This window comes from Castor canadensis, chromosome 9 (assembly GCF_047511655.1).
Source record: "Castor canadensis chromosome 9, mCasCan1.hap1v2, whole genome shotgun sequence".
Taxonomy (NCBI): Eukaryota; Metazoa; Chordata; class Mammalia; order Rodentia; family Castoridae; genus Castor; species Castor canadensis.
Window position 1 is genome coordinate 54,611,502 of NC_133394.1, and position 26,295 is coordinate 54,637,796.

The 26,295-nt window shown below is 40.7% G+C and overlaps 1 protein-coding gene across 4 annotated transcripts in view; it reads left to right on the top strand.

The window, feature by feature from the left end:
- The window catches only part of Prdm5 (PR/SET domain 5), a 212,912-nt gene that overhangs the window by 57,959 nt on the left and 128,658 nt on the right, over positions 1-26,295 (top strand). For all 4 annotated transcript variants that reach the window (XM_074041652.1, XM_074041653.1, XM_074041654.1 and 1 more), the window contains exon 3: positions 8,045-8,167. In XM_074041652.1, the coding sequence (XP_073897753.1) occupies positions 8,045-8,167 (123 nt within the window). The remainder of the gene's footprint in view (positions 1-8,044; positions 8,168-26,295) is intronic.

Genomic DNA, 26,295 nt, shown 5'->3' on the forward strand with positions numbered 1-26,295 from the left:
GGTCTCCATGGGGCTAGGTGGTACAGTGAAGGGAACGGTGGTTGTGGGTTCTGGGGGTGTCACTTTCGGACTCTGAGAGTCATTGAGAGTGGTGTTCTGGGTTGTCCGGGGAGTTGTGCATGGAACCAATTTTGCCTCAGACAACTCTGGCTTTAACACAGGATTAGGCCTTAACACGAGATTAGGTCCTATTGTTAGAGTAGAGACTGGTTGTTGCACACGCTGCAAGGTAAAAAGGGCTCCTGGATGATTTGTTTTGTAGAGTCTGACTCCCCAGGATTTACCCAATTCCCAATTTGTCGCCTTTTTTCCTAAATCAGTGAAATTTATCATAATGGGATTACAATTGGGGGGAGTTGGGCATCCCTTATTTATAGGTCTAGGTTGGTGGTATGTAATACCAGATTGAGAGACTCTACTTAACTGAATAAGGTCCCCCTGTTTGGGGGGTGGCCACCATATGTCCCCTGAGCTCTCACAACCCCATGACTTACAATAATAGTCTGCGATTCCTCCACATTTTTTTCTGTGGTTGGGTTGGGGAGAGGGGCAGACATAGAAGTAACTTTGGCGCAAATCCCATTGTCCCCTGCCAGTGAATAAGGCCCTTAAGTCAAAGTATAATTCTGGGAACCAGGTGCTGGGAGGGGTCACCTTGGAGGTCTGGTTAAGAATGTCTCCTGTGGATACATCTACAATCATCCAGGTCAGGTTAAAAGGTTGATGTGGATTTGTATGCCCCAAGCAAGTGGTGGACAAGGTTAGAAAAAGGAATAAGGTTACCGAGGTCCAGTTTGCTGAAGTTTGAGTTTGAAGGAATTGTCCTTGTGGTGGGACACCCTTCTTGTTGGCAGGAAGTCTTCCTTCACAGCTACCGGGTCTGCCGGTCTGATGTGGGTGTAGTGGACCCAGGTGATGATCCCATTCTAGGAGGGCGGCGGAGCATCTGGGGTGTTTTCGTTTTCCGGAGCATCCCATATCAGCCGGAGCTTGAGTGGATTGGGATGCTGTCGTGCAGTCCAATTTCCCTGCTCCTCCTGAGGACGTGCCCGTCTCACATGGGAGTGGTGTACCCATGGTGCAATTCCATCGACCTTGAGGGCGGTGGGGGTAGTAAGCAGTACAACATAAGGTCCTTTCCATCTAGGCTCTAGGGTTTTGGACTGATGCCTTTTAACCCATACCATGTCACCTGGGACTATGCCATGTTCCGGAGTCGGGACCCTCTCAGTAGTATGGTACGCTTGAATTAAGGGCCATATTTGTTGTTGCACCTTAGCTAGAGCCTGTAGCATAGTCAGGTAATTTGGGGCCAGATCACCTAGTCCCCGGCTTAAGGTCCTTTGAATGATGGGGGGTGGAGCCCCATACAGGATCTCAAAGGGGGTTAGCCCATGGACATAAGGGGAGTTCCGGACTCGGAAGATGGCCAAGGGAAGGAGTGTCACCCAATCACCGCCAGTCTCCAGGGCCAATTTGGCTAAAGTCTCCTTTAGTGTCCTATTCATCCTTTCTACTTGCCCTGAGCTCTGGGGGTTATATTCACAATGTAGTTTCCAATTGGCCCCCATAGCCTGGGCTAGTCCCTGCAGGACTTTACTAACGAAAGCCGGACCGTTATGTGACCCAATTGCCTCAGGCACCCCATACCTGGGTATGATTTCCTCTAGTAAGGCTTTTGCCACTACCTGACTCGTCTCCCTCTTTGTAGGAAATACCTCCACCCAGCCCGAAAAGGTATCTATGAGCACTAGCAAATATTTGTACCCAAACTTCCCTGGTTTTACTTTGGTAAAATCCACTTCCCAGCTTCTTCCCGGGGCCCTCCCCCATTCCCGAATACCTGTGTGGTGCCCCTCCCTTTGTCCTGGTTTCATAGCTGTACAGCTAGTACAATCCTCCATAATTTGACGGACGGCCGCGGTCTGGTTCGGAAATCGGAGTTGTGCAGATGTCAGCAAGTCTAGCAACTTTCTCCGCCCCAAGTGGGTGGACTTATGTAAGTTAGCCAACAGGAATCAGCCGAGTTTCTCGGGCAGGATTAGCTTGCCTTCCAAGTCGCTTCTCCATTCATCCTCCCTTTTTCTAGTGAGGGAGTGGGCTCTCATCCAAGTGAAATCCTCCAAGGAGTACTCTGGTCAGGGAGGTAGCGAAGGGAGCTCGGAGACAGGCACATCTATAGCCACGACCACGGAGGGACTCACCATTGCTGCTCTCCTAGCTTCTTGATCCGCCCTGTTGTTACCGACAGCTTCCGGAGTCTTGGCAGACTGATGGCCTGGGACATACATCACTGCCACTGCCTTTGGTTTTTCCACTGCTATTAATAGACGCTGGACTTCGGCCAGGTTTTTTAAGCCTTTCCCTTCTGCTGTGCGAAATCCCCTTTCGCGATAGATGGCTCCGTGGACGTGGATGGTACCGAAAGCATAGCGGCTATCGGTGTAGATATTGACTCGTTTTCCTTCTGCCCTTTCCAGAGCCTTGGCTAAGGCAATTAATTCTGCCTTTTGGGCTGAAGTTCCGGGTGGGAGGGCGCTGCTCCATACCATGTTTCCTTCTTGGTCGACCACTGCTGCCCCTGCCCTTCGGACTCCATTTTGGACAAAACTGCTTCCATCAGTGTACCAGTTTAATTTACAGCTGGACAGTGGGGTGTCCTTTAGGTCAACCCGTACCTGGGTAACTTCGGAGAGGAACTCCTTGCAGTCATGGACAGGTGTCTGTAGTTCTGGGTTGGGCAACAGGGTGGCAGGGTTCAGAGTTATGGGATCTGTGAAGGTGATCCGAGGGGAATCCAGCAAGAGCCCCTGGTAGTGGGTGAGCCTGGCATTCATCATCCATTTCCCAGGGGGTTGTTTAAGGACTCCCTCCACCGGGTGAGGGGCCGTGACCCGGAGGGCCTGTCCAAAGGTTAATTTGTCTGCTTCTCTCACTAACATGGCAATGGCCGCTATGATGTGGAGGCAGGGGGGCCATCCTGATGCTACTGCGCCTAATTTCTTGGAAAGATATGCCATGGGTCTCTTCTAGGGACCTAACTGTTGGGCCAGGACTCCTTTGGCTACCCGCTTTTTTTTTCATCCACAAACAGAGTGAACGATTTTGTGGGGTCTGGTAGGGTCAAGGCAGAGGCCTGGAGAAGGGTGGCCTTTAGCTGGTCAAAGACCTGTGTTGTTCCTCTCCCCACCTCCAATCCGGAGCCTCTTTGGTGGCCTCATATAGGGGTCTGGCTATCTCCGCAAATCCCGGAATCCAGAGTCTACAGAACCCTGCGGAGCCCAGGAACTCTCTCACTCCCCTAGTGGATGTAGGGGGTGGAATAGTCAAAATAGTCTGTTTCATGGCATCAGTCAGCCATCTTGCCCCATCTGCAATCTGATAACCCAGATATGTCACTGACCTTTCACAGATGTGGGTCTTCTTGGCACTCGCCCGATATCCCAGCTCACCTAACTCCGTTAGCAGGTGTTCAGTAGCCTTGCTGCACTCCTCTCGGGTTTCTGCCGCTAACAGTAAGTCATCAACGTACTGTAGTAGAGTGACTCGCGGGTGACTCCGGCAAAAGGGCTCCAGGTCCTGGCTCAGGGCCTCGTTAAACAGGGTGGGAGAATTTTTAAATCCTTGTGGCAGTCTGGTCCAAGTGAGCTGTCCGGTCTGGCCCCCATCCTCTTGCCATTCGAATGCAAATAGCGGCCGGCTGATTTCTGACAATGGAATGCTGAAGAAAGCGTCTTTCAAATCAAGGGTTGTATACCATACTTGTGAGGGCGGTAGGTGACTGAGCAAGGTATAGGGATTCGGTACAGTGGGATGAATGTCCTCCGCCCGCTCATTTACCTTTCGCAGGTCTTGCACATTCCTATAGTCCCCGCTTCCCGGCTTTTAGACGGGGAGCAGAGGAGTATTCCAGGCGGACCCACAAGGCCGCAGTACTCCTTCCTTTATTAGCCTGCGGATATGAGGGGCTATGCCTCTTCGAGCCTCTTTGGGCATAGGATACTGTTTTACCCAAATGGGAAGAGCGGAAGCCTTCAGTTGTATAACTACGGGAGGGAGGTGTTTGGCGAGGCCAATTCCCGCAGTCTCTGCTCAGGCCGTGGGAAACCTTTTTAGCCATTGGGCTATGTCCCCTCCTGGCTCCTATCGGCTCTCAAACAGTCAATATTCGTCAGCCAATGATAGGGACAGGACATGTATCGGGCTCCCCTCCCGATAATCACAATTATTTCATCTGGTTCAAAATAGATACGGGCCCCTACTTTGGTGAGCAGGTCTCATCCAAGCAAGGGAGCGGGGCTCTCAGGGACGACCAGGAAGGAGTGTGTGACCTGGTGTTTTCCTAAGTCTACCTTTCTTTTGGTAGTCCATGAGCATAACTGTGTACCCATGGCCCCCTGAACAACACTTGTTTGTTCCTTGTTCAAAGGTCCACATGCCTTGTTTAAGACCGAATACTGGGCGCCGGTATCCACCATGAACCCCATCAGCTTCCCCTCCACATATACAGTTACCCAAGACTCGGGGAGGGGGTCCGAGCCCCATCTCCCTCAGTCCTCTTCTCCGGCTAGAAGGACTCTGGCCTGCTCCACTGCTTGTTCCCTTTCCCTGTTACCTCCCGGTCTCCTGCCAAACCCTCTTCTTCCCTTTAACTTAGGGCACTCTCTCTTCCAATGCCCAGTCTCCTTACAGTAAAAACAGTGTTCCTTATCCAGGGTCCTGGTGTGGCCCCCTTCCCTGGGTTGGTCCCGGACACCCGCTAGCAAAATATGGGCCATTTCTCTTTGTTGCTTTCGGTTCTCCTTAGCCTGGAACTCCCTGTCCTCCTTTCTCAATTTCTCCTGGGCCTCCCTGTCTTCCTTTCTCCGCCTTTCCTCCCTTTCTGCTGGAGTTTCCCTTGTGGTAAAGACCTTCTCTGCTATCTGTAACATTTCCCTAATGGTTATCTCCCCTAAGTTTTCCTGTTTATTGAGTTTTCTCCTAATGTCTGGAGCTGCCTGATTAATGAATGAGAATACCACAGCAGACCGGTGGATCTCCGCCTCGGGGTCAATAGGGATGTACTGACGGTATGCCTCATAGAGGCGCTCTAAGAAACTGGCCGGGCTTTCATTTTCCCCTTGGACAACTGCCTTTACCTTTGCAAAGTTGGTGGGCCTCCTAGCGGCTGCTTGGAGACCTGCCATAAGAGTCTGGCAGTAGATTCGGAGACGCTCCCTACCTTCTGCAGTCCTGAAATCCCAATCAGGGCGGCGTAGGGGGAAGGCCTCTTCTATGGCCGGTTGGAGGGTTGTGGGTCTCCCGTTGTCCCCCAAGACGTTCTTGCTAGCTTCGTGGAGGATGCGCTCCCGCTCCTCCGTCGTAAAAAGAGTATTGAGCAGCTGGTGACAGTCGTCCCATGTGGGGCAGTGTGTATGCATGACGGACTCCAGGAGATCTATGAGACACTTAGGGTCTTCTGAAAAGGGTGGGTTCTGCGTCCTCCAGTTATATAGATCACTGGAGGAGAAGGGCCAGTACTGAAACTGTTGCTCCCCTCCCGGTCCCCCTTGGCCTACCATCCGGACTGGAAATGTGGGGACAGTTTCCTCCCCTTGGGTTGATGAGGAGGGCCCATCTTCTCCCTCCCTCTCCCGGACCCCTCGGGGGCGGAGTCTTCGACCCATTCCTCCTCTGGCCATCGGTCCTGTTGAGGAGGATGAGGAAATTTCCTCCTCCAGAGCACTGGCCTGACCAGGGGGAGTCACGTATGGGGGCGGCCGATCTTCCTCTACCCCCACGAGGGATGGGTAAAGGGGGGAACTCTCCGGTAAGACCGGGGGTGGTAAAGAGGGTGTCCTATTTTGAGGACTGGTCAGGGAGGGAAGGGGAGGTTTCTCTTCCTCTTTTATGACCAAGGCAGGCGTGACTGGGGTTTTAGCCCCGGGAGCCGAACTGGAGGGGTGAGTCAGAAAAGCTGTTAACCAAGGGGGGGGTTCCCTGCTAAATCTTCCCAAACCAAAATGTAGGGGGCCTGATCTGGGTGGCCTTGATTGCCTGGTCGGAAAACGACAGCCTTGACCTTAGTGATCGGGTCTAGGGAGAGGGAACCTTGAATGGGCCATCCGACTCCGAAGGTGGGCCATTCTGCAGAACAAAAGGTGTCGAACTTACCTTTCTTAATGACCAGACCTGCATTTAATGCCCTTTTTTTGACTTCTGGAAAGTGAGAGAGAATCAAAGACTTTAGGGTTGCTTGTCCCTGTCCCATTGTGGGATGAGAAGCAACCACCAGGAGAGATAGAACAAAAAGGGTGAAAGCAACAATAACTCCACACACACAGAACACTCTCCACCACTTGCTTGGACCGGTCCTTCTCTCACGCTGGTGCGCACCCCATTCAATCTCCTCACCGTCCAATTTGGATATCACGCCGAAAGGCATCCACTTGACGGGTGGTCGGTCGACTAGTTCAATTAGTTCTTCACCTGGCGCCAGGATTCCTGAAATGCTCGAGCCCAAATGAGAGGAAAGCGTCTCCCAGCAGGACCTCGTGGTCCCCTTAATGAGATTCCCAGAATGATTCTCCCCGGGGATTGGCCAAATCCCCGCCGCGGCCCAAACGGGAACAATCATCTATCAATTAGTTCCCTCCAAATGAGAATCTCAGACTCTCCCAATGCCTAGGACTTGGAATCACCTCTGCTTTCTTGTGGATGGTCTGCCTTCTCGAAAAAGGGTATCTTGGTGGGACCTCCAAATGTTAGGGTCCGAGAATCCTATTCCTCCGAGAGACAGAGAGTCACACGTGAATGCAATCAACAAAGCAGCAAGCAGGCAGGGCACATCTTGTACGTACTTCTAGTCGTCTTTCGCAATCTGCTCACATTCCTCACATTCCTCACATTCCACCTGCCCCCATCCTGTTTATCTTATCCTGCAGGGGGCATCTGTGCTGGCTTTACTGATTTCTGCTATGGGGATCTGCTGGGGCAAAGGGCACATCCTTTCAGTATAAGCATGGAATGAGAGTTGAATAGAGATTGGTGTATATTAAGAATGACCAGTGGACCACCTGATTTTTTTTGTCAGTTACCCGCGTCCCTTTAATTAAAAGTGGAATAGATCTGTCCAACAAAGACTTATGACCTGAGGCCAAAATAAAAATAAAAAAGAAAGAAAGAAAAGAAAAGGAAAACAAAGAAAGAATACAGTGGAGGTAACTCATGCCTGTAATCCTAACTACTCAGGAGGTAGAAATTAGGAGGATAACAGTGTTGGTTCAGCCTAGGCAAAAAGTTTGGGAGACCCATCTCAGCCAGTGGCTGAGTGTGGTGGCACATGCCCATCCTTCCCATTATGCAGAAAAGCACAAATATGAGGATTGTTGTCTAGACTGTTCTGGGCATAAAAAGTGAGATCCTATCTCAAAAATAACCAGTGTGAAAGGGCTGATGGTGTGGTTCCAGTGTTAGAATACCTGCCCAGTAAGCCTGAGACCCTGAGTTCAACCCCAAGTACCACCAGCCTCTTCAAAAAAAGATGAAATGGAAATGGATTTTATTTTATTCATCCACTAGAAAACAATGTGACATTATGTCCCGTTGATTGTCAAATTCCCACTGGTTGGAATAGCAAGTTCTCTTTTTTAAGCAGATAGAGGGGGTTGCTCCAGCTATAGCCCCTCAATTGGAAACCAAGCAATTCTGCCTTCTTCTGTGGAGAAAGGAAGGGTTGCAATTGTGGTTACCCTCTGACCAATTGTGATTGCAACAAATATATTAAAATATACCTACAAAGAGAAACAATTTTGACCAGAAAATGTCTGTCAGCATAGGATGTTTCTTAGCGTTGATTACAATGGTGAGGCATCTGCCAGATGAAATAGTAGGCTGTGTTTGTGCATATGTAAGTGAAGACTGCTTCTTAATCCAGCATCTATTCAACACCTGTCAATACAAGACCGTATACACTGAAAAATGTAGAATGTATCATGTCCTACCCTTGATGTATTTGGTAAGTTAATATGGATTTCTGTGGACTAAGGAGCCTTTTGTGTTTCAGGTTCGTGGGAGTAAGGGAGAAGTTCTATACATTTTAGATGCTACCAACCCAAGACACTCCAACTGGCTTCGCTTTGTTCATGAGGCGCCATCTCAGGAGCAGAAGAACTTGGCTGCCATACAAGTGAGCTGATTTGCTTTGATTTGTACTATGCACTGTGAAGGGAAAGAATTAATTTATAACTGTGTTCCCCATTTTAAATGTATTTCCCAGTGACCTGCTTCAAAGAACATTAACTAGCTTATAAAAGTAGCGAAATCTCATCTAGTTAGCATAAGCAGGAAAGGCAAGCTGAGCTGTAAGGTTAACACCAGATCACTTGCTTTGTGAGAACTTGTGAGGGAGCAAATGACTCAGTTTGATATTATTCTTGGCAGACTTTGCTTTAAAGTACTTTTATTTCATTCAGTGAATGTTTCTTGGTAGTATTTTGGTTTGGTAGTTTGGCTGACAGTATTCTACTCCTGGCTATTGTTTGAGAAAGGCTTCGTGTAGTTTACCTTAAGAGTAGAGTTTGAGACTCGGGAAGACAGTGTACTAGTCAGGGCTCTTCAGAAATATAGTACTAGTAGGATATAGTTATGTATATATCTGTGGAATTTATTGAAAGGAATTGGCTCCATAAGGATTAATCACCATAAAGATTAGCAAGTCCACAGTTAGCAGAGCTGATCTTCCAATGTGACTCTAAAGAACAGAAGCTCCTGTAAAACAGCAATGTCCACTTCAGAGCTCATGAGGCTGGAAGAGAAAATGTTCCAGTTCAAATGCTGTTAGGCAGCATTCTCTCTTTCTGAGGTAGGGAGTAGGGTCAGGCTTGTGTTCTATTCAGGCCTTGAATTGATTGAACAAGGCCCACTCACATTATAGAGGTCGATATACTTGTTTAGAGTCCACTGATTTAAATGTTATATCCAAAGACATTCTCAGAGAAACAACCAAGAATAATGTTTAACCACCTACCCATCACTCCATGCCCCCCAAAGTTAACTGTCACAGGTGGGAGCTGTGTCTTAGCTAAATTCTGTTTCCCTGTGTCCTCGTATATTGCTGCACATAGCATTAGGTTCAAATATGAATTATGAGTTGAACTTAGGTGATCCTTCAATGGAAATTAAAGCAAGAAAAGAAAAAGGCTTAGTTTTTAGAGTTGGGCTGTAATTAAAAGGCATTGATCAGATGACTTAAGAGAGCAAGGAAACATTACATTGTAATAGAGAATTAGCTCATCATATGTAAAAGCTCAGCTTGCTGGATCCTAAACTGCAGGAGAGGAAGTAAAGCCATGATTAGCAGAAGCAAGAAGGAAGGGGAATAGAATAAAGGTAAAAGGAATATTTGAATAACTGTCATGTGTACTGTTCTGGAAACTTAATGTACCTGTGGCCATTTGGTTATAGAAACTGTTAGTTTGGTAATTTATTGAAGAGTATGCTGATTTTGTCAAAAAATGGCAAGAGGAAAAATGCACAGAATTAATTTTTAAAGCAATCAAAAACATCATCTAGACCATTCTGTTTTTTCTAGCCAACTTTTTTCGGTGCAAATAAATATTAGATAATCAATGTGTTTACTGTATATTTTTCTATGGATACATGAGTATGTATCCATATTACTCTTATGAAACAGCTGAGTTAATGGAAATTAGAATCTTTTTAGACAAAGGTATATTCAAGCTGCTTTTCAGATTATTCATGACACATAGATGATCCAACTATAAATTTAAACTGATTCATTTTTATGAATCATTGCTTTCTCTTTTTCACATGTATTTATATTTTGTCATGACTGCCTGAGCAAATTCATGTCATAGAATCTTTATTTATGCCATACATTTAACTTATAGACTCAGTTTAATTGTTTCTTTGTAAATGTTAACTCATCAAAATTGCTTATGGAACATGAAATTTACTTTAAGCCAACCTGATGTTTTGGTAGGTTTTTCTTCACCGTGTTTGTAGAGACACAACTAGATTCTCTTCTTAAGCTTGAATAATGATGTTAAGCTTTTTTTTTTCTTTTTTTTTTGGGTGGCACTGGGGTTTGAACTCAGGGCCTCACACTTGCTAGGCAGGTGCTCTTACCGCTTGAGCCATTCTGCCAGCCCAATGTTAAGCTTTTGCCTGAGAAATTTTTTTCTCACTGGCTATTATTTCTGTAGAAACAGGAGTTTTCTCCATTTGCTCCAACTTTCAGGTGTTATGTGTTCATCTTTGAGTTTTGCCTCAGATTCACTCAGGTAATCCTTGATTGGAGTGCCCCTTGCTATACGTTTTGCTTATACTGATCCTTTACTTAATAGAAAACTTTGTTAATCTTTTTTTTGTTATTCATTTATTCATATGTGAATACATTGTTTGGGCCATTTTTCCCCCCTGCCTATCTTAATCTTTTACCATCCACATCTGCCACTCTGCCATGCCCTGCAATTTATCATGTTGTATACACTTGCATATTGCTGTTTTTAGTAATCACATTTTCTAAGGCATACACAGATTTTGTGTTCATTTGGTGCATTCACAGCAGTACTTTTCTTCCACTATGTAAACTCTGTTTCTTTCCTTGAAAGAGCATCAGAATTTGGAGAAGATGACAATTTTGGCACTACAGGATATTATCAGTGACTTAACAATGAGAGCAAGGTGAGGGTGGGATCAGAATCGGACTAGAGGTTCTGTGCAACTTCACTAGAATTTAATTAGGATCTAAGTGTGCTCAGAGGTCACTGTGAGTCTCTTTTGGTGCAGAAGTAATGACACCTGCTTTAATCTCTTATAACATTGTTTTGCCCTTTCCTAAGGGAATTGAATGAGTGCACTATTACCATGGTTTTTGTCATGGAATACAATAGGGATCTTTCTTAGCTCCCTTGAGGTAGCCTCTTTCTTAGTTGAACAGTAGCTGGAGTAGCAGATTGCTGAGGGCTCAAAATCATATCTACGCTAGGGGCAAGGAGTATAATAGTTGGGTCACATGGCTGAAAGAAATGTCAGCCTTCTAATTGATTGGGATGGTCTCCTAGAGGATTGCATTCCAGAAACACTGAGTTGGTAAGATAAGATCGTAATGTTTCCTGCATTACATTATGAATCACTTGCATTCCAGGTTGCATCTGAAATTTGGGGTATTCAGGAAATTTTTTATTTCAGCTGTATGTCCTAGGAGTGGAGTAAATGAGAAACATTTGTGGCTATGTGGCTTGCTTGGTGGAAAACGTCAATACTTGCTCCAATTTTTTTGGACAAGGGATTAAGAATTTGAGGTCTATTTTGGCAGAGAATTGGAACTCCTTCTTGGAGACTCGATTATATTTCTAGTTTTGCAATATATTTTATTTTGGAAAATTTGCTTTGGAAATGATGATTTAAGTATCTGGAATTACCAAAGAAGGATCTAGTAAGCAAACTGTTCTTGCCACATTCATGCTTTCAATATAATCAGTTGAACTTTATGTTTAGACTTATGAAAAAGTTCCAGCTATGGCTAGAAATTTCTAAATGTGAAATATTTGGCTTAACATGAATCTGAAGCATTCTTAAAAGAAGTGGTGATTCTTATTAAGTGTTAATTTTATTGCACTAAAGGAAAAACTTGTGTATGTAGTATTTGAAAAAAAATTGAACTAGAAGGTTTTTTTTTGGAAGGAGCTTAAAAAGTTGTTTATTCTTTTTAAATACAAAACTACTCAGTTAAAACTATTAATAATGATATGTTATATTTAAGAAAATTAAAGAGAGTGGATTTTAAGTGTTCTTGGCACAAAAAATAATAGTGTGAGGTAGTGTATTTGTTAATTAATTGAATTTAACCATTCACAGTGTATATGTGTTTCAGAACATCATGTTGTAGATGGTGAATATGCAGAATTTTTCTTTTAGTTAATAGGAGTAAAGTAAAATTCCAAGTACTTGCTCTTGTATGTCCACAAGTACTAGTCCTACTTGTGGCCAGAAGTAGAGGATTTTATTACTTAACAATTTATATTTTCATTTAGATTATAGATTATTTGTAGGGAATACAAATAATTTGTAGGGAATTTGTAGAAACATTTAAGTTATACATAGTGAAAAAATGAAATATATGTTAATGCTTAGCAATGATGATGATGACAGCTAATACATTGAATGCTCACTATGTGTCAGTAAGCAGTTATATGTTTTTATTTATCTTATATTTTCTATCACCCTATAAGGAAAGTATTATAAGTATTATTTCCTATTTACATATAAGGATACTGATACACAGGAGAGACTAAGTACCTTGCCTGTGTCTACACAGCCAATGGGTGACTGAGTTAAGATTGGAATCCAGTTATTTTGTATTCATTGCCCACTCTCCTTAATCCCTATGCTCTAATACCTTAGAGTTGAGATTAATATAAAGGAACAAATTTAGATTTTATTTTTATTTATTTATTTATTTATTCTTTTATTTATATGTGCATACAATGTTTGGGTCATTTCTTTCCCCTTCCCCCCTGCCCCCTCTCTCTCCCCCCCACCCCTCGCTACCAGGCAGAAACTATTTTGCCCTTATCTTTAATTTTGTTGAAGAGAGAATATAAGCAATAATAGGAAGGAACAAGGGTTTTTGCTAGTTGAGATATGGATAGCTGTACAGGGAGTTGACTTGCATTGCTTTCCTGTGCATGTGTGTTACCTTCTAAATTAATTCTACTCAAACTAACCTTTACTCTAGTTCCTGGTCCCCTTCTCCTATTGGCCTCAGTTGCTTTAAAGTATCTGCATTAGTTTCTCTGCATTGAGGGCAACACATGCTATCTAGTTTTTTGGGTGTCTTACCTATCCTCATACCTCCCTTGTGTGCTCTCACTTTATCATGTGATCAAAGTCCAATCACCTTATTGTGTTTGCCCTTGATCTAATGTCTGCATGTGAGGGAGAACATACGATTTTTGGTCTTTTGGGCCAGGCTAACCTCACTCAGAATTATGTTCTCCAGTTCCATTCATTTACCTGCAAATGATAATATTTCATTCTTCTTCATGGCTGCATAAAATTCCATTGCGTATAAATACCACATTTTCTTAATCCATTCGTCAGTAGTGGGGCATCTTGGCTGTTTCCATAACTTGGCTATTGTGAATAGTGCCACAGTAAACATGGGTGTGCAGGTGCCGCTGGAGTAACCTGTGTCACAGTCTTTTGGGTATATCCCCAAGAGTGGTATTGCTGGATCATATGGCAGATCTATGTTTAGATTTTTAAGAAGCCTCCAAATTTTTTTCCAGAGTGGTTGTACTAGTTTAGATTCCAACCAGCAGTGTAAAATGGTTCCTTTCTCCCGTATCCTCACCAACACCTATTGTTGGTGGTGTTGCTGATGATGGCTATTCTAACAGGGGTGAGGTGGAATCTTATCGTGGTTTTAATTTGCATTTCCTTTATTGCTAGAGATGGTGAGCATTTTTTCATGTGTTTTCTGGCCATTTGAATTTCTTCTTTTGAGAAAGTTCTGTTTAGTTCACTTGCCCATTTCTTTATTGGTTCATTAATTTTGGGTGAATTTAGTTTTTTGAGTTCCCTACATATTCTGGTTGTCAGTCCTTTGATGTGTAGCTGGCAAATACCTTCTCCCACTCTGTGAGTGGTCTTTTCAGTTTAGAGACCATTTCTTTTGTTGAGCAGAAGCATTTTAGTTTTATAAAGTCCCATTTATCTATGCTATTTCTTAGTTGCTGAGCTGCTGGGGTTCCACTGAGAAAGTCTTTGCCTGTACCTATTAATTCCAGAGTATTTCCTACTCTTTCCTGTACCAACTTTAGAGTTTGTGGTCTGATATTGAGATCCTTGATCCATTTTGAGTTGTTAATATTGGTATAGGGTGATAAACATGGATCTAGTTTCAGTTTTTTGCAGACTGCTAACCAGTTTTCCCAGTAGTTTTTGTTGAAGAGACTGTGTTTTCTCCATCGTATATTTTTAGTGCCTTTGTCAAAGACAAGTTGGTTATAGTTGTGTGGCTTCATATCCGGGTCCTCTATTCTGTTCCAGTGGTCTTCATGTTTGTTTTTGTGCCAGTACCATACTGTTTTTATTGTTATTACTTTGTAATATAGTTTGAAGTCAGGTATCTTGATACCTCCAGCATTGTTCTTTTGACTGAGTTTTCCTTGTAGAGGTCACATCCTTTTTTAAGTTTACTCCTAGGTATTTGATTTTTTTTGAGGCTATTGTAAATGGTATTGTTTTCATATGTTCTTTCTCAGTTTGTTCATTATTAGTATATAGAAATGCTAATGATTTTTCTATGTTGATTTTATATCCTGCTACCTTGCTATAGCTGTTGATGGTGTCTAGGAGCTTTTGAGTGGAGTTTTTTGGGTCTTTAAGGTATAGGATCATATCATCTGCAAATAAGGATGTTTTGACAGTTTCTTTACCTATTTGTATTCCTTTTATTCCTTCTTCTTGCCTAATTGCTCTGGCTAGGAATTCCAGTACTATGTTGAATAGGAGGGGAGATAGTGGGCATCCTTGTCTCATTCCTGATTTTAGGGAGAATGGTTTCAGTTTTTCACTGTTAAGTATCATGTTGGCTGTAGGTTTGTCATATATAGCTTTTATAATGTTGAGGTACTTTCCTTCTATTCCTAGTTTTCTTAGAGCTTTTATCATGAAATGGTGTTGGATCTTATCAAAGGCTTTTTCTGCATCTATTGAGATGATCAAGTGGTTTTTTGTCTTTGCTTCTGTTAATGTTTATTACATTTATTGATTTTCATATGTTGAACTACCCTTGCATTCCTGAGATGAGGTCTACTTGGTTGTGATGAGTGATCTTTTTGATGTGTTGTTGAATTTGGTTTACCATTATTTTATTGAGGATTTTTGCATCAGTGTTCATTAAGGAGATTGGCCTATGGTTCTCCTTTTTGGGGTGTCTTTGCATGGTTTTGGGATAAGTATAATACTGGCTTCATAAAATGTGTTAGACAGTTTTCCTTCCCTTTCTATTTTGTTGAACAGTTTAAGGAGGGTTGGTATTAGTTCTTTAAAGGTCTGATAGAATTCAGCAGGGAATCCATCTGGTCCTGGACTTTTCTTTTTTGGGAGACTCTTGATTGCTGCTTCGATTTTATTCTGTGTTACAGATCTATTCAAGTGTTTAATGTCCTCTTGGTTCAGTTTTGGATGATCATAAGTGTCTAGAAATCTGTCCATTTATTCAAGATTTTCATATTTATTAGAATATAGGTTCTCAAATTAGTCTCTGATGATTTCCTGGACTTCCATGGTATTCGTTATTATCTCCCCTTTTGCATTCCTGATTTTACTAATTTGTGTTTTTTCTCTCCTCATTTTAGTTAGGTTTGCCAGGGGTCTATTGATCTTGTTTAGTTTTTCAAAGAACCAATGTTTTGGTAATCCCTGTGCTCTAATACCTTAGAGTTGAGATTATTTTATAAAGGAACAAATTTAGGTTTTAAAAATCTTTTAAGTTTCTAATGTTGATATTACATAGCTTTGCAGCTGCTGATAATTTCCTTGATCTTTGAAATCCCCAAACTATCCTTCAGAATTCATTGCAAAGCATTGTATCTGCTTCTCCTTTATATAATGTCTGCCCTCACCCCCTATTTCTTTTATCTCCTCTCTGCTCATTTTACCTAAAAACTAATGTGTTTAATATGTATTCACGTGAGCATTACATGAAATTAACAAAATTTCAGAGTTGGAGCACATTAGGTTGGATGTGGGGCTGATTAGGTGGGTCTTCTTCTGCTTCTGATCCCAGAAACCCTTGAGGTAGTTTCCTCTTCCACCTCCACTACAGATCCATCCTGCTTTCCAGGATCTATGTCTCCCCCAGCAGTAACGCTCAATGTCACAGATAATATGAGGGTTCTGTGAATCACTTTTTTACAGCATGATTTTTGAGCTATGTTTAGAATGACTTTGATCTAAATTGTCTTGTCTGTATATATTTGTTAGGTATTTATTGCTATATAACAGATTTTCCCCAAATTTTAACCCCTTAAGGCAATAAATGTATTTTTTTCATGCGGTTTCTAAGGATTGGAATTCAGGATCGGTTGAGGTGGGTAATTCTGGGTTCTGGCTCAGGGGCTGTCATGAGGTTGCAGTTGAGTCGTTGCCCAAGACAGACTTGATTGAAGACACTGAAGACTTGACTAGGACCAGAGATTCCACTTTCAACCTCAGTCATTGACTGTTGCAGGAGGTCAGTGGGGAAAATCTACCTTTCAGAGGATGGGGTAAGGTTGATGGGAAAAGCAAGTATTTGATACGGAATTGAAAGGAATACAGACCAAGCTCAGTTTGGATAATATTAAGAAAGGCAGTGTTAGGTGTTGAGACATCATGAGCTTTGTTGTCTGAAGGACTTGAGGGAGATTCCTGGCCTTTACCTGACCTGGCAGAGCAGGTCATTTATTCATTCAACTGATAGGTACCCAGCACCTGCTATGTGCTAAACATTGGAAATGTAATGGCTAAAATTATGATCTTGTCCTGCTTTCATAGCAGTAAAAACAATCTTAAAACTTTTCCTCTTCATGAATTGATTGTAATAATACCCATCTTGGGTTTTTTTGTGAAGATTAAATTAAATGAGATAATACCTGCCAATATAGATTAGCCAATATTTTCATTGTTATTACACTGCCAAGTTTAAGACTTTGTTCTTTATAGTATTGGCTTTATGTAAAGCAGAGAAAAATTTGTTTTTTTCTTATTGGTTTCTCATGTATAGAAGACTTCTCAATAAATATCCACTATTCAAGAGGTGACCTGCTGTGTGCAATGACTGAATCCTGGCGATCTGTCCCTAACCACAACCTTAGCAGCCTGCACCACTGTTGCTGAGTTCACCCACAGTTAGATGCGCAGGGCACTCAAGAACTGTTTACTGTGATGTTGTATGTGGCTGTCTGGCATGTCTTCTCTTTGGAATGTTAACTAGGAGTTTATAGACACAAGAAATGCCCTACGGGGATGGTGTCTTATTGTGTTGTATACTGAGACCTTTGTTAGCAATCGTGGTTTGGCAACCCTAGGGATAGATTTAAAATCATTATGATTATTTGTTTGTGCCAGGAACTTTTCAGCTGTTCAAAAGAAGCAAGTTTTGTGCTAGGTGATTGTTTGTTATAGAAAGCACTGTATTGCACTTCCCTCAGATTCTCTTCTAGATAGATAATACTAGATGCCAGCAGGTAATGATGAAGAAATTGTGCTGTAAAAGTATAAGGTTCCTTTGCTTTCCATATTTTTTGTAACCCATCAATTCCTAATTCTGTGACAGTGGTGGTTAATCTCCATGGTTAACTTGATTGGATCTAGAGATACCTAGGAGATTAGTAAAACACACTCTAGGTATGTCTATGAGGGCATTTCCAGGGATGATCAGATTATGAGGGCTCTGACATAATTAATGGTTTAATCTATAGATGGATTCAAAATTTGAACAGACTATTGGGAGGCAGTGGAACTATAGAAAGTGGGGCTAGTTGGAGGAAATGGGTTGCTGGGTTATGTCTTTGAATAGGATATCTTGGTCCTGGCCCCTCACTATGCTATCTACTTCCTGACTGTCATTTGGTAAGCATCCTTGTTGCTCCACTATGTCCTTTCTCTCTTGATGCTCTTTGCCTCCCCACAGGCCCACAGAAATGGACCAAAACCTCTGAAACTGTGGGCCAAAATAAATCTTTCTTTTCTTCAATTGTTTCTCGGATATTTTCCACAGTGGTGGAAAATCTAACACAGTAACAGTAATTAGAAAGAGGGTTAGCAGCTCAAGAATGTTTGTTTTCTAATTGGGAGCCTTTGGTAATATGATTGGTAATAATGAAAGTAAGAAGTAGAATACAGAGCAAGAATTGACAAATAGAATTAAAAACCTTCAGCACATCAAAGGAAACAATTGCCAGAATAAAGAGACAACCTATGGAATGGGAGAAAATCTTTGCAAGCTATTCATCAGACAAAGAATTAATATCCAGAATATGTAAAGACCTCAAAATATTAAACACCAAAAGAATAAATAATACAGTTAATAAGTGGGCAAATGAACTAAATAGACATTTCCCGAAAGAATAAGTAGAAATGGTAATAAATACATGAAGAAATGTTCGACAATTCTTCCACTCTTGGACATTTATCTGAAGGAGTGTAAATCGATATAAGAGTGTAATACTTGCATACCTATGTTTATTGCATCTCTGTTCACAATAGTCAAACTGTGGAATCAGCCTAGGTGCCCAGTGGAATGGATTTAAAAAATGTAGTATATATACACAATTTAGTAGTATTCAGCCATCAAGAAGAAATTCTATCGTTTGTTAAAAGTTGATAGAATTGAAGATCATCATGTTGAGTAAGATAAGCCAAGCTCAAAAAGCCAAACATCTCATGTTTTTGCTCATATTCAGAATCTAGACCTAAAATAGTGTTAATAACCATAATAATAATTTAAAAAGACATGAATGTAAAAGAGTCACTTTGGGAGAATAGCAGGAGTGGTGAGGGGAAAGGAGAGGGTAATGGGAGTGAATATTATTGAAGTGTACTGTATGTGTATATGAAAATAGCATAATGAAATCCACTAAAAACTGTAAAATAAAGGAGGGGGGACAGGAGAAATAGGATAAAAAATTAGAGTTTCTGATAAAAAAAGGAAAATGGATATTCTATGAAATTATTCTTTGTGGGAAGAAGTGCCAACTCTCATATTTAATGTTAAGTCTATTACTATTAATTTAATATTAAATTTTATTATCTCTTGTTTTAAAATGTTAAATAAAATGTAAGATATTTTTAAGAGCTCTGTAGTAGTTATCAAATACCTACCCATGGTCTCACTTAGATGAATGATGTATCTACGTGCAAGGCCAAGTTTCTCAAGTGCAGCATCAGTGTCACTGTGTGTCTCCCAATGTGCACCCAGCACCGCTGCACAGTGTGGGTCCTCAGCAAGGACTTGCTGAACTGGTCTTCTTCTCCAGCTTCCTTGCCTCTGACCTGATTCGGCATAACTAGTGAACGTGCCTTGTCAATTTGGCAAAAGATTGCATCTGTTTTCTTTAAAATAATAGAAAGCAAATGCTTGCACTTGAACTCTGGCCTATGGTTTATGGGTATGTGAGTATTTGGTCTGGCAGAGTGTCACATTTTTACTCTGGACTGCTGAGTATATGCTTGTGTGTGTGTGTACACATTTCAGTCTACTGTGTAAGTACTTCTAGCTCTTAGCCAGACTGCTACACAGCTATATAGGCACCTCTTGTTAATGTCAAAAGTTGTTTTACAAATATTACCACAGACAAGCAGAAACGTTAATTCAGACACTCTGTTGATTAATAACCAGAGAGTCTAGTCTGGACTAACTCAGAAAACTGAGACATAGATAATAAAACAGTGAAGGTTAATGGGATAGCAATAGGGTGCTTTCACATCATACTTAACAAATGTAATCATGAGAGATTAGCATGTGGGAGTTAACCAGCACTGCATTAAACACAGTGGAGTTGTATTTACATCAGGAGGTTTAAGTTAAGAAGAAAATTTAAAATTTTTTAGTTGCTAGAAAATACAGTAAGAAGAAGCATTTGTTATGTATGCAGTGAAGTAAACATTACGAATACCCATTTACCAGACAAGGAGATTAAATTAACAACTCTGTGTATGTGTGTGTGTGTGTGTGTGTGTGTGTGTGTGTGTGTGTGCCTGCGCATGTTTTGGCATGTGTGTGTTTTCAGGCATTAAAATTAAAGTTTGGGCACCCCATTTTAAGCAGGCAAGTAAGTCTTTTTGTGTGTGTGAACATGAGGGAGGTTATTTTGTTTTTTGTAATTAATATACAGTTGGTCAGTTTTGGAGTATTTTTAATGGTTGTTGTTAAAGTAGTTAATAAAGTGCAAAGTGGAGTGAATTTTATGGGTATGACACAAAGTATTAGAATTAGCCACCTTTAGTTCTTTATCATGAACATTGAGTTTCCTAGAGGAGTTTTCTGTTTTCAGAAACTGTACTTTCTCTGGTACACGAATATAGCTTCTCATAAAGGGTTCAGCCACTAGTGTATAATACAAGGGGAAATACAAAGTTCTATATTTCATCATTGAATTGATGAAATATTCAAAAGAAGACATATAATTTCTCTTGTAATTTGTATGTCACTCAGTTAGTGTAACTTGCACAGCCAAGGTATACCAGATTCTACCAAGCATATTACTTTCTGAGGATTCCAAAAAGTCTACTGAGTCATAAAAGCTTTGGAAAAAGGTACTCTAAAACATAATTTAATCATCTTGATTGTGTCCGAGTCATCTGTAGAAATCTTACATGAGTTAAGAAAGAGCTTGGGTGAAGGAGAAAGGAAGATTCTTGCTGAGTTGTAGGTTTGGCTCTAGTGCATTACTGTGTCAGGAAGGTACAGAGTTCATGGAAGAGGAGTTTTGAGATTTGAGTGAAGGCTTTCCTTAAACCTGGAGCTTTGTAGACTAACAGAAGTATAGAAAATTACATAGATCATTATTATGGTTGATTTACTCTCTTATGCTTAATTAAATGGGTATTCACCTGACCAATGTGTCTATGATTTCTTAAACTAGCATCTAATGATCATATTGTTTAATTCACCTCAATGGTCAGAGATGCAAACAGCAGCATTTCCTGGTTTCTCTTTCTGTGGTTAATTAAATCCTTTGAGATATGGCTGTGTATTTTATGGTAGCTTACACATCTGTCTGTTTTATTTGTTTTGCAGGAAGGCAGGAACAAAAAGGAGCAGGGTTGTTTTTGCTGAGAATTAATCATACTCTTTTCCAACCAATAGTATATAAAGCCAGCTAGGCTTTTGAGAGCTTTTCTACCTAAGTGACTTAATTCTATACCTATTTTTCTAGACTTTGGAATGTAGCATGCTCTCATATACGTTGTTTTTTCCCTTATCAAATTTAAAGTGTATGTCATTGAGCATATACGTTTATATTAAACTTCTGTATGCGTAGTGTTCTTTAATTCATCGTAGAACTATTTCCATGTTATGTGTCATAGTATAAATGTGATAGATGATAATCCTTTGACATACTGTGCACGTGGCTATGAAATAAACTTTTGATTTTTAAACTGTTGACATCGTCTAAAATACACAGGGAAATTGTGATAGAAGGTTAATCAGTATGTAAAAACAAAACAGAACAAATGCATGAAAAAACCTGATTATTCATGCTTTTGAAATGAGATTTCAATCTGTGTCACTTTGATCCATTATGAAAACTTATCACATTATTGCATTTTGGCCTCATTGGGGGCATCTCAGAGACAAATAAACTCCTTTACTACTATTATTGTTTAAAAAAAATTAAAACAGTATGAGATTGGTTCAGAAAGCTCTCCAAGGCTACACTGTAAGTTGTTCGTGGAGTCCAGAACAGAATTAGGATACCATCTTAACTATGTTAGCATGAAGTTTTTTTTTTTTTAAAACCTATATTGTAACTACTGATTCCAGATAGTATGGGCTTTTGATTCTAGAAATAATAAATGTTCCTTAGGATTTTGACTTGCTCCAGCCTTGTAACAGTGAGGTAGTTCTTGCAGCCAATTTCTTTAGATCTAGTGTTGGATTGAAAATCAGGCATGGTAATTCCTGGGCATGTTTCTGGTTGGTTGGTAGAGATAGTTCTGGAAGTTACCTCTAGAGAATGAATTTAACAGCTGGGTGAGCTAAAACCTCAAAGCATTTAAGTTTCTACTCTGTCACAATCTGTGGCACATATTCTATTATATTAGGTTTAATAATAATAGCATTGATAATAAAAAATAGTTACTAAGAATATTTATAATAGGTACTGTGCTTAGCACTTTATATACATTGTCTCATTTAGTTCTAATAGCACCCCCAAAACTAATAGTATCCCCATTTTACAGATAAAAAAATGAACCCAAGTTTATAGAGCGTGGCATGGGGAAGCCTTTCATTCTAGGTAGTCTGACATGCAGTTTTGGTATTTAGATTTCCCTAGTAGAGAAGAATGATGACCACAATAGTCAGATTTTATGTGAAAGACTTAGAGGAAGGGATACTCGTGTATTTTAGAGCAGTGATGAATATATGCTTTCAATGCATTTTTTTATGTGTGGTGGGATTGAACCTGGGGCCTTACACATGTAAAGTATTCACTCTATCATGTATGAATTGGAGTGGTATTTACAACCAATTTAACACCAAAAGCTAGTGAAATAACTATAAGACTTACAGGAAAAGTCAGGCTAGAAATCATTTGAGATGGAGTTGTTTGGGGGTTCAGTGATTCAGTTGTTTGGAGGTTCTATATTGATATAAAAGAATATAAGTAGTCTGTTTTAATGTTTAGAAATACCTTAAAATTTTAAAATGTAAGAAAGGCAGTATAAATAATACTTCTGGCATCAAATATTCACAGTTCCTTATAAATGTACTCATCTTTTCTCCTTACATCCAATGTGGAGAAGTGTCCATCTTCTTCCTTAAGAACAAGCCTCCCTCCTGTATTTTGCCTCCTGATGAACACTCAGATTCTTGATTACTCCTTCTCTTCATTGATAGTTGTTCTCTCCTTCCTTCAAGTTTCTATTTGCTTTTTCTCCATTTTCTCACCTCCACCATACGCCTCTACTTGCACTCACCTGGCTTCTGCCTCCTTCTGGACTTTTGCTGGTTCTTGCTCAGGACACAGTGTTCTCCTTGTCAGAAAACTGCTGTGTGCTTTTTGTACCTCTTTTTACTAGACTCCTCAGTAACATTAGGTGTCGTTGACAACTGTCTCCATCTTGAAATGATCTTTGGCTTTTGTTTTCTTTTTATTAAATTATCGTTATATTGGGGGTACTTTGTGACACAAAAGTTCTTACTGGAATAGTTTTAACAGGTCTCATTTTCCATTTTTATACATGAGTATGTATTTCTACTACATTCACCCTTCTACACCCTTTCTTTATATCTCCTCCCCTCCAACTGGTACCAAACTCCTAGACAGGATCTGTTTTACGTCCTTGGTTTCTGTTTTTTAAAAAAGACATTTTTGTTTGTTTAAGATAGCTATATAGGGAGTTTCATTGTGACATTTCCATGTATATATGGCTTTTTTGACACTACCTATCCTCTAAGCCACTCTTTCCCATTTGGTTCTATACAGCCAAAATGCCCTCAACTATTGACTAACTTTTGAATTCTTAAGAATTTTTTAGGAATAGGAAATGATCTTCAAACCTTTTTGTAGCTCATGCTACTTTTCTGATGACATTCTTGTCTTTACTGTCTTATTAATTAAAAAGGAAATGACAAAGCTTTTTTTCATCCTTAGTTCGTTTCAGAAGATATTTTGTTGATAGTCTTCAGTGAGGCAGGTGTTGCTCCCTGGTACAGAAAGTTACACAATCATGAACGTGATACAGTGCCCGCCCTTGGGAGCTAATAGTTTTAAGGAAACAGAGGAGGCAGGGGGTAAGGAGAGATGTGTGTTTTGTTAATTCTCATATAATGTAGAATAGTAAATACTTTGAGAACAATAACATATATAATTTGAGGGTATATCCCTTCCCTGGTGGAGCTTGCAACAGGTTGAGGATTCAGCTAAATAAATACACATCCATGAGGTAAAGACTCAGATAGGATGGATGGTTAAAGGGCATGCGTGGGAGACCTGCTGCTCAGACATGCTTCTGTGATTATTTTGTTGAAACACTTCTTTCCTGATGAGACCGGGATAGTTAATGTAAAAAGTTGGTCCTAGTTAGGGAATTGGAGAATGAACTTTTCAATATTTTAACTTAAATATTTAAACATTTATAAATATACATGTGCTCACCAAGTTTTGATTTGTACCAAACCCTTCTTATAGAGAATATAAAGTCTTACTTAACAAACTGCAAAGTATATCTGTACTTTGGGTGTAGGCAGTTTAGAATTAGTGAGCTACCAGTCCTTTGGACTAAACAGCTGCCGCCAACACAGGACACCATCTATATGGACAGGACTGATAAAGCATGCAGCCAAGAAATGCCCAATATGGCAACACTCATGCTAAGATGTGATGATGTCTAGAGTGGCCTGCCACAGACCGCCCCCCCCCACAGGTTACGTCCAAGGGTGTAACCAGTCACCAGAGTACTAAAAGACATATAAAAAGGGCATCTGCTGAGGACCCAGCAGAGTGCGCTTTCCACTGTCTTCTAATGCTTAGGAGCAACGTACTCCAGGACTCTCTCCTGCATGTGCCTCTCCTTGACAGAGGATCTCTTCCTCCTGAGTAAGACAGGTCTTGCCGTGTAGTGTAGTAGCTCTCCCTCCTGAGCAGATCAAGTTCCTGGCAATCTCAACCTGAACAAATTGATTGCTTGGTGCGGCTTGCTTGTGGAACAGAAGCCTTACCTGCTGCTGTACTCTTAGAGGCAACTGACTGTGTGCTGTGACTCTCTCTTGGACCTTGTAAGTGTGCATTTGAAGTGTGAGTAAATGTTGCCTTGACCCAAGTGTCTGAGTGGTCTTTCAGGGACATTGAAGTGGTTTTGTTGCCTCTACCCTAAGTCTGCCTTGGGCAATATCCCAGTCCCACTGTAGGGATACTTGCCCTGGTTCAGGACATAGCTAACTTCTCCCTTGTGGAAAAGAGGATGAAGTCCTGTTCTAGACACTTCAGAGTCAAGACACTAATTGGTTCTGGGTCTAGGTTCTAGAATTTGGTACCTTATTTTTTTCAAAACTACTTGGATACTGTAAGCTTACTATTTTTAAACTAGTATAAATAAACTCTTGGCAAAGCAACCAAAGTTCAGAATCCTTAGAAACAATAGAAGTTTTTATTGCTCTGAGCTTGAGTTTATTTAAAATTTAGTTAAATTATATAATCACAGTAGCCTGTCCCAGTGTTATGTAAATAGTATGGGAACAAACACAGGAGTGGGAATAGAATGTGGCAAATCTGAGAACAGCCTCCTGCCTGAGGGGACTTTGCCTCAGGCATCATTCATCCACTAGGGTGGGTGGTGTCAGTCACCTGGAGGAGCCAGTACATGGTGGAGGTCACTTAAAAGAGCCTCTGATTAAAAGGAAGCATCTATAGGGGAACACATTCTGCCCTGTAATCACTTGCATATAAAATGGCTACCTTATCCTCTGTAGCATTATTTTATTTTAAAGTTCTTAGTCTGTCAATATTGATAACTTACTTATAAGTAAAAAAAAAAAGGTGAAGTATAGTTTCTTGTTGTGTTTCTGAGCAGTGCCACTGTTTCAGAGGATAATATCACTTCTTTTCTATGTAGCAACTCTTTCTTTTTCTCATCTCTTTCATTGACTCTGCTCCATGTTGTCAGATTTGTTTCCAGGGATGCTTCAAACATTATTGTCTCCTCTTGAACATCTCAGGAAAAGATAATGTATATTTGTTAGTGATTTGCAATTATCATTGTTTATTTATAGACTTGATATTTTGTTTAATTCAGTATCCTGTTCTTCAGAATCACATTAAACTGCGTTCTTGCTATGATTTTAAAAAAAGGACATCTTAATTGCTTTTGTTTGAAAGTTCATTTTTTTTATAGGACCTGAATGATGTGATGTAAACATGAAATTGGTATATTCTGCCCTGTTCATTATTTTAAATACATCTATCATTTTCGTATCTCACATTATTTTCCTTGATTTCAAGTCATTTTCTTCTTGCTCTCAAAGAAAATAATTTTTGAAAATACTATTTAAGTTATTGTATAAGTCACTTTGGCTAATAATATCACTATAACAAATAGCCCTAAATTTTAGTAATTTATAGCAGTGAAGTTTTATTTATTTTGTGTGTGGGGGGGGGAAGGTGTACTGGGGATTGAAGTTAGACAAGTGCTGTATCACAACAATTTTATGTATTTATCTCGTTTTCAAGAAGGGTCTCAGAAACTTTTCCCAGGCTGGCCTGAACTCAGGATTCTCCTACCTCTGCCTCCTGAGTAAATGGGATTACAAACCTGAACTACCAAATCTGGCCAAAGTTTTATTACTTGATAACTCAAGTATGGGCTGCTAGCTAGAAGCCATGCTACTACCCACAGCTCAGTTGTACCTGGTGTCTGAAGGAACAGTCTTTATCAGGGACATGTGTTTCCCAGTGGGAAAGAAAGAGAACGGTGGTCAAAACATGTGAAGACCTTTATAACTTTCATGTGAACTTTACTGTGCTTCTATTCCCATTTCCTGGGTCAGTGCTTGTCACCTGGTCAAACCTGTTA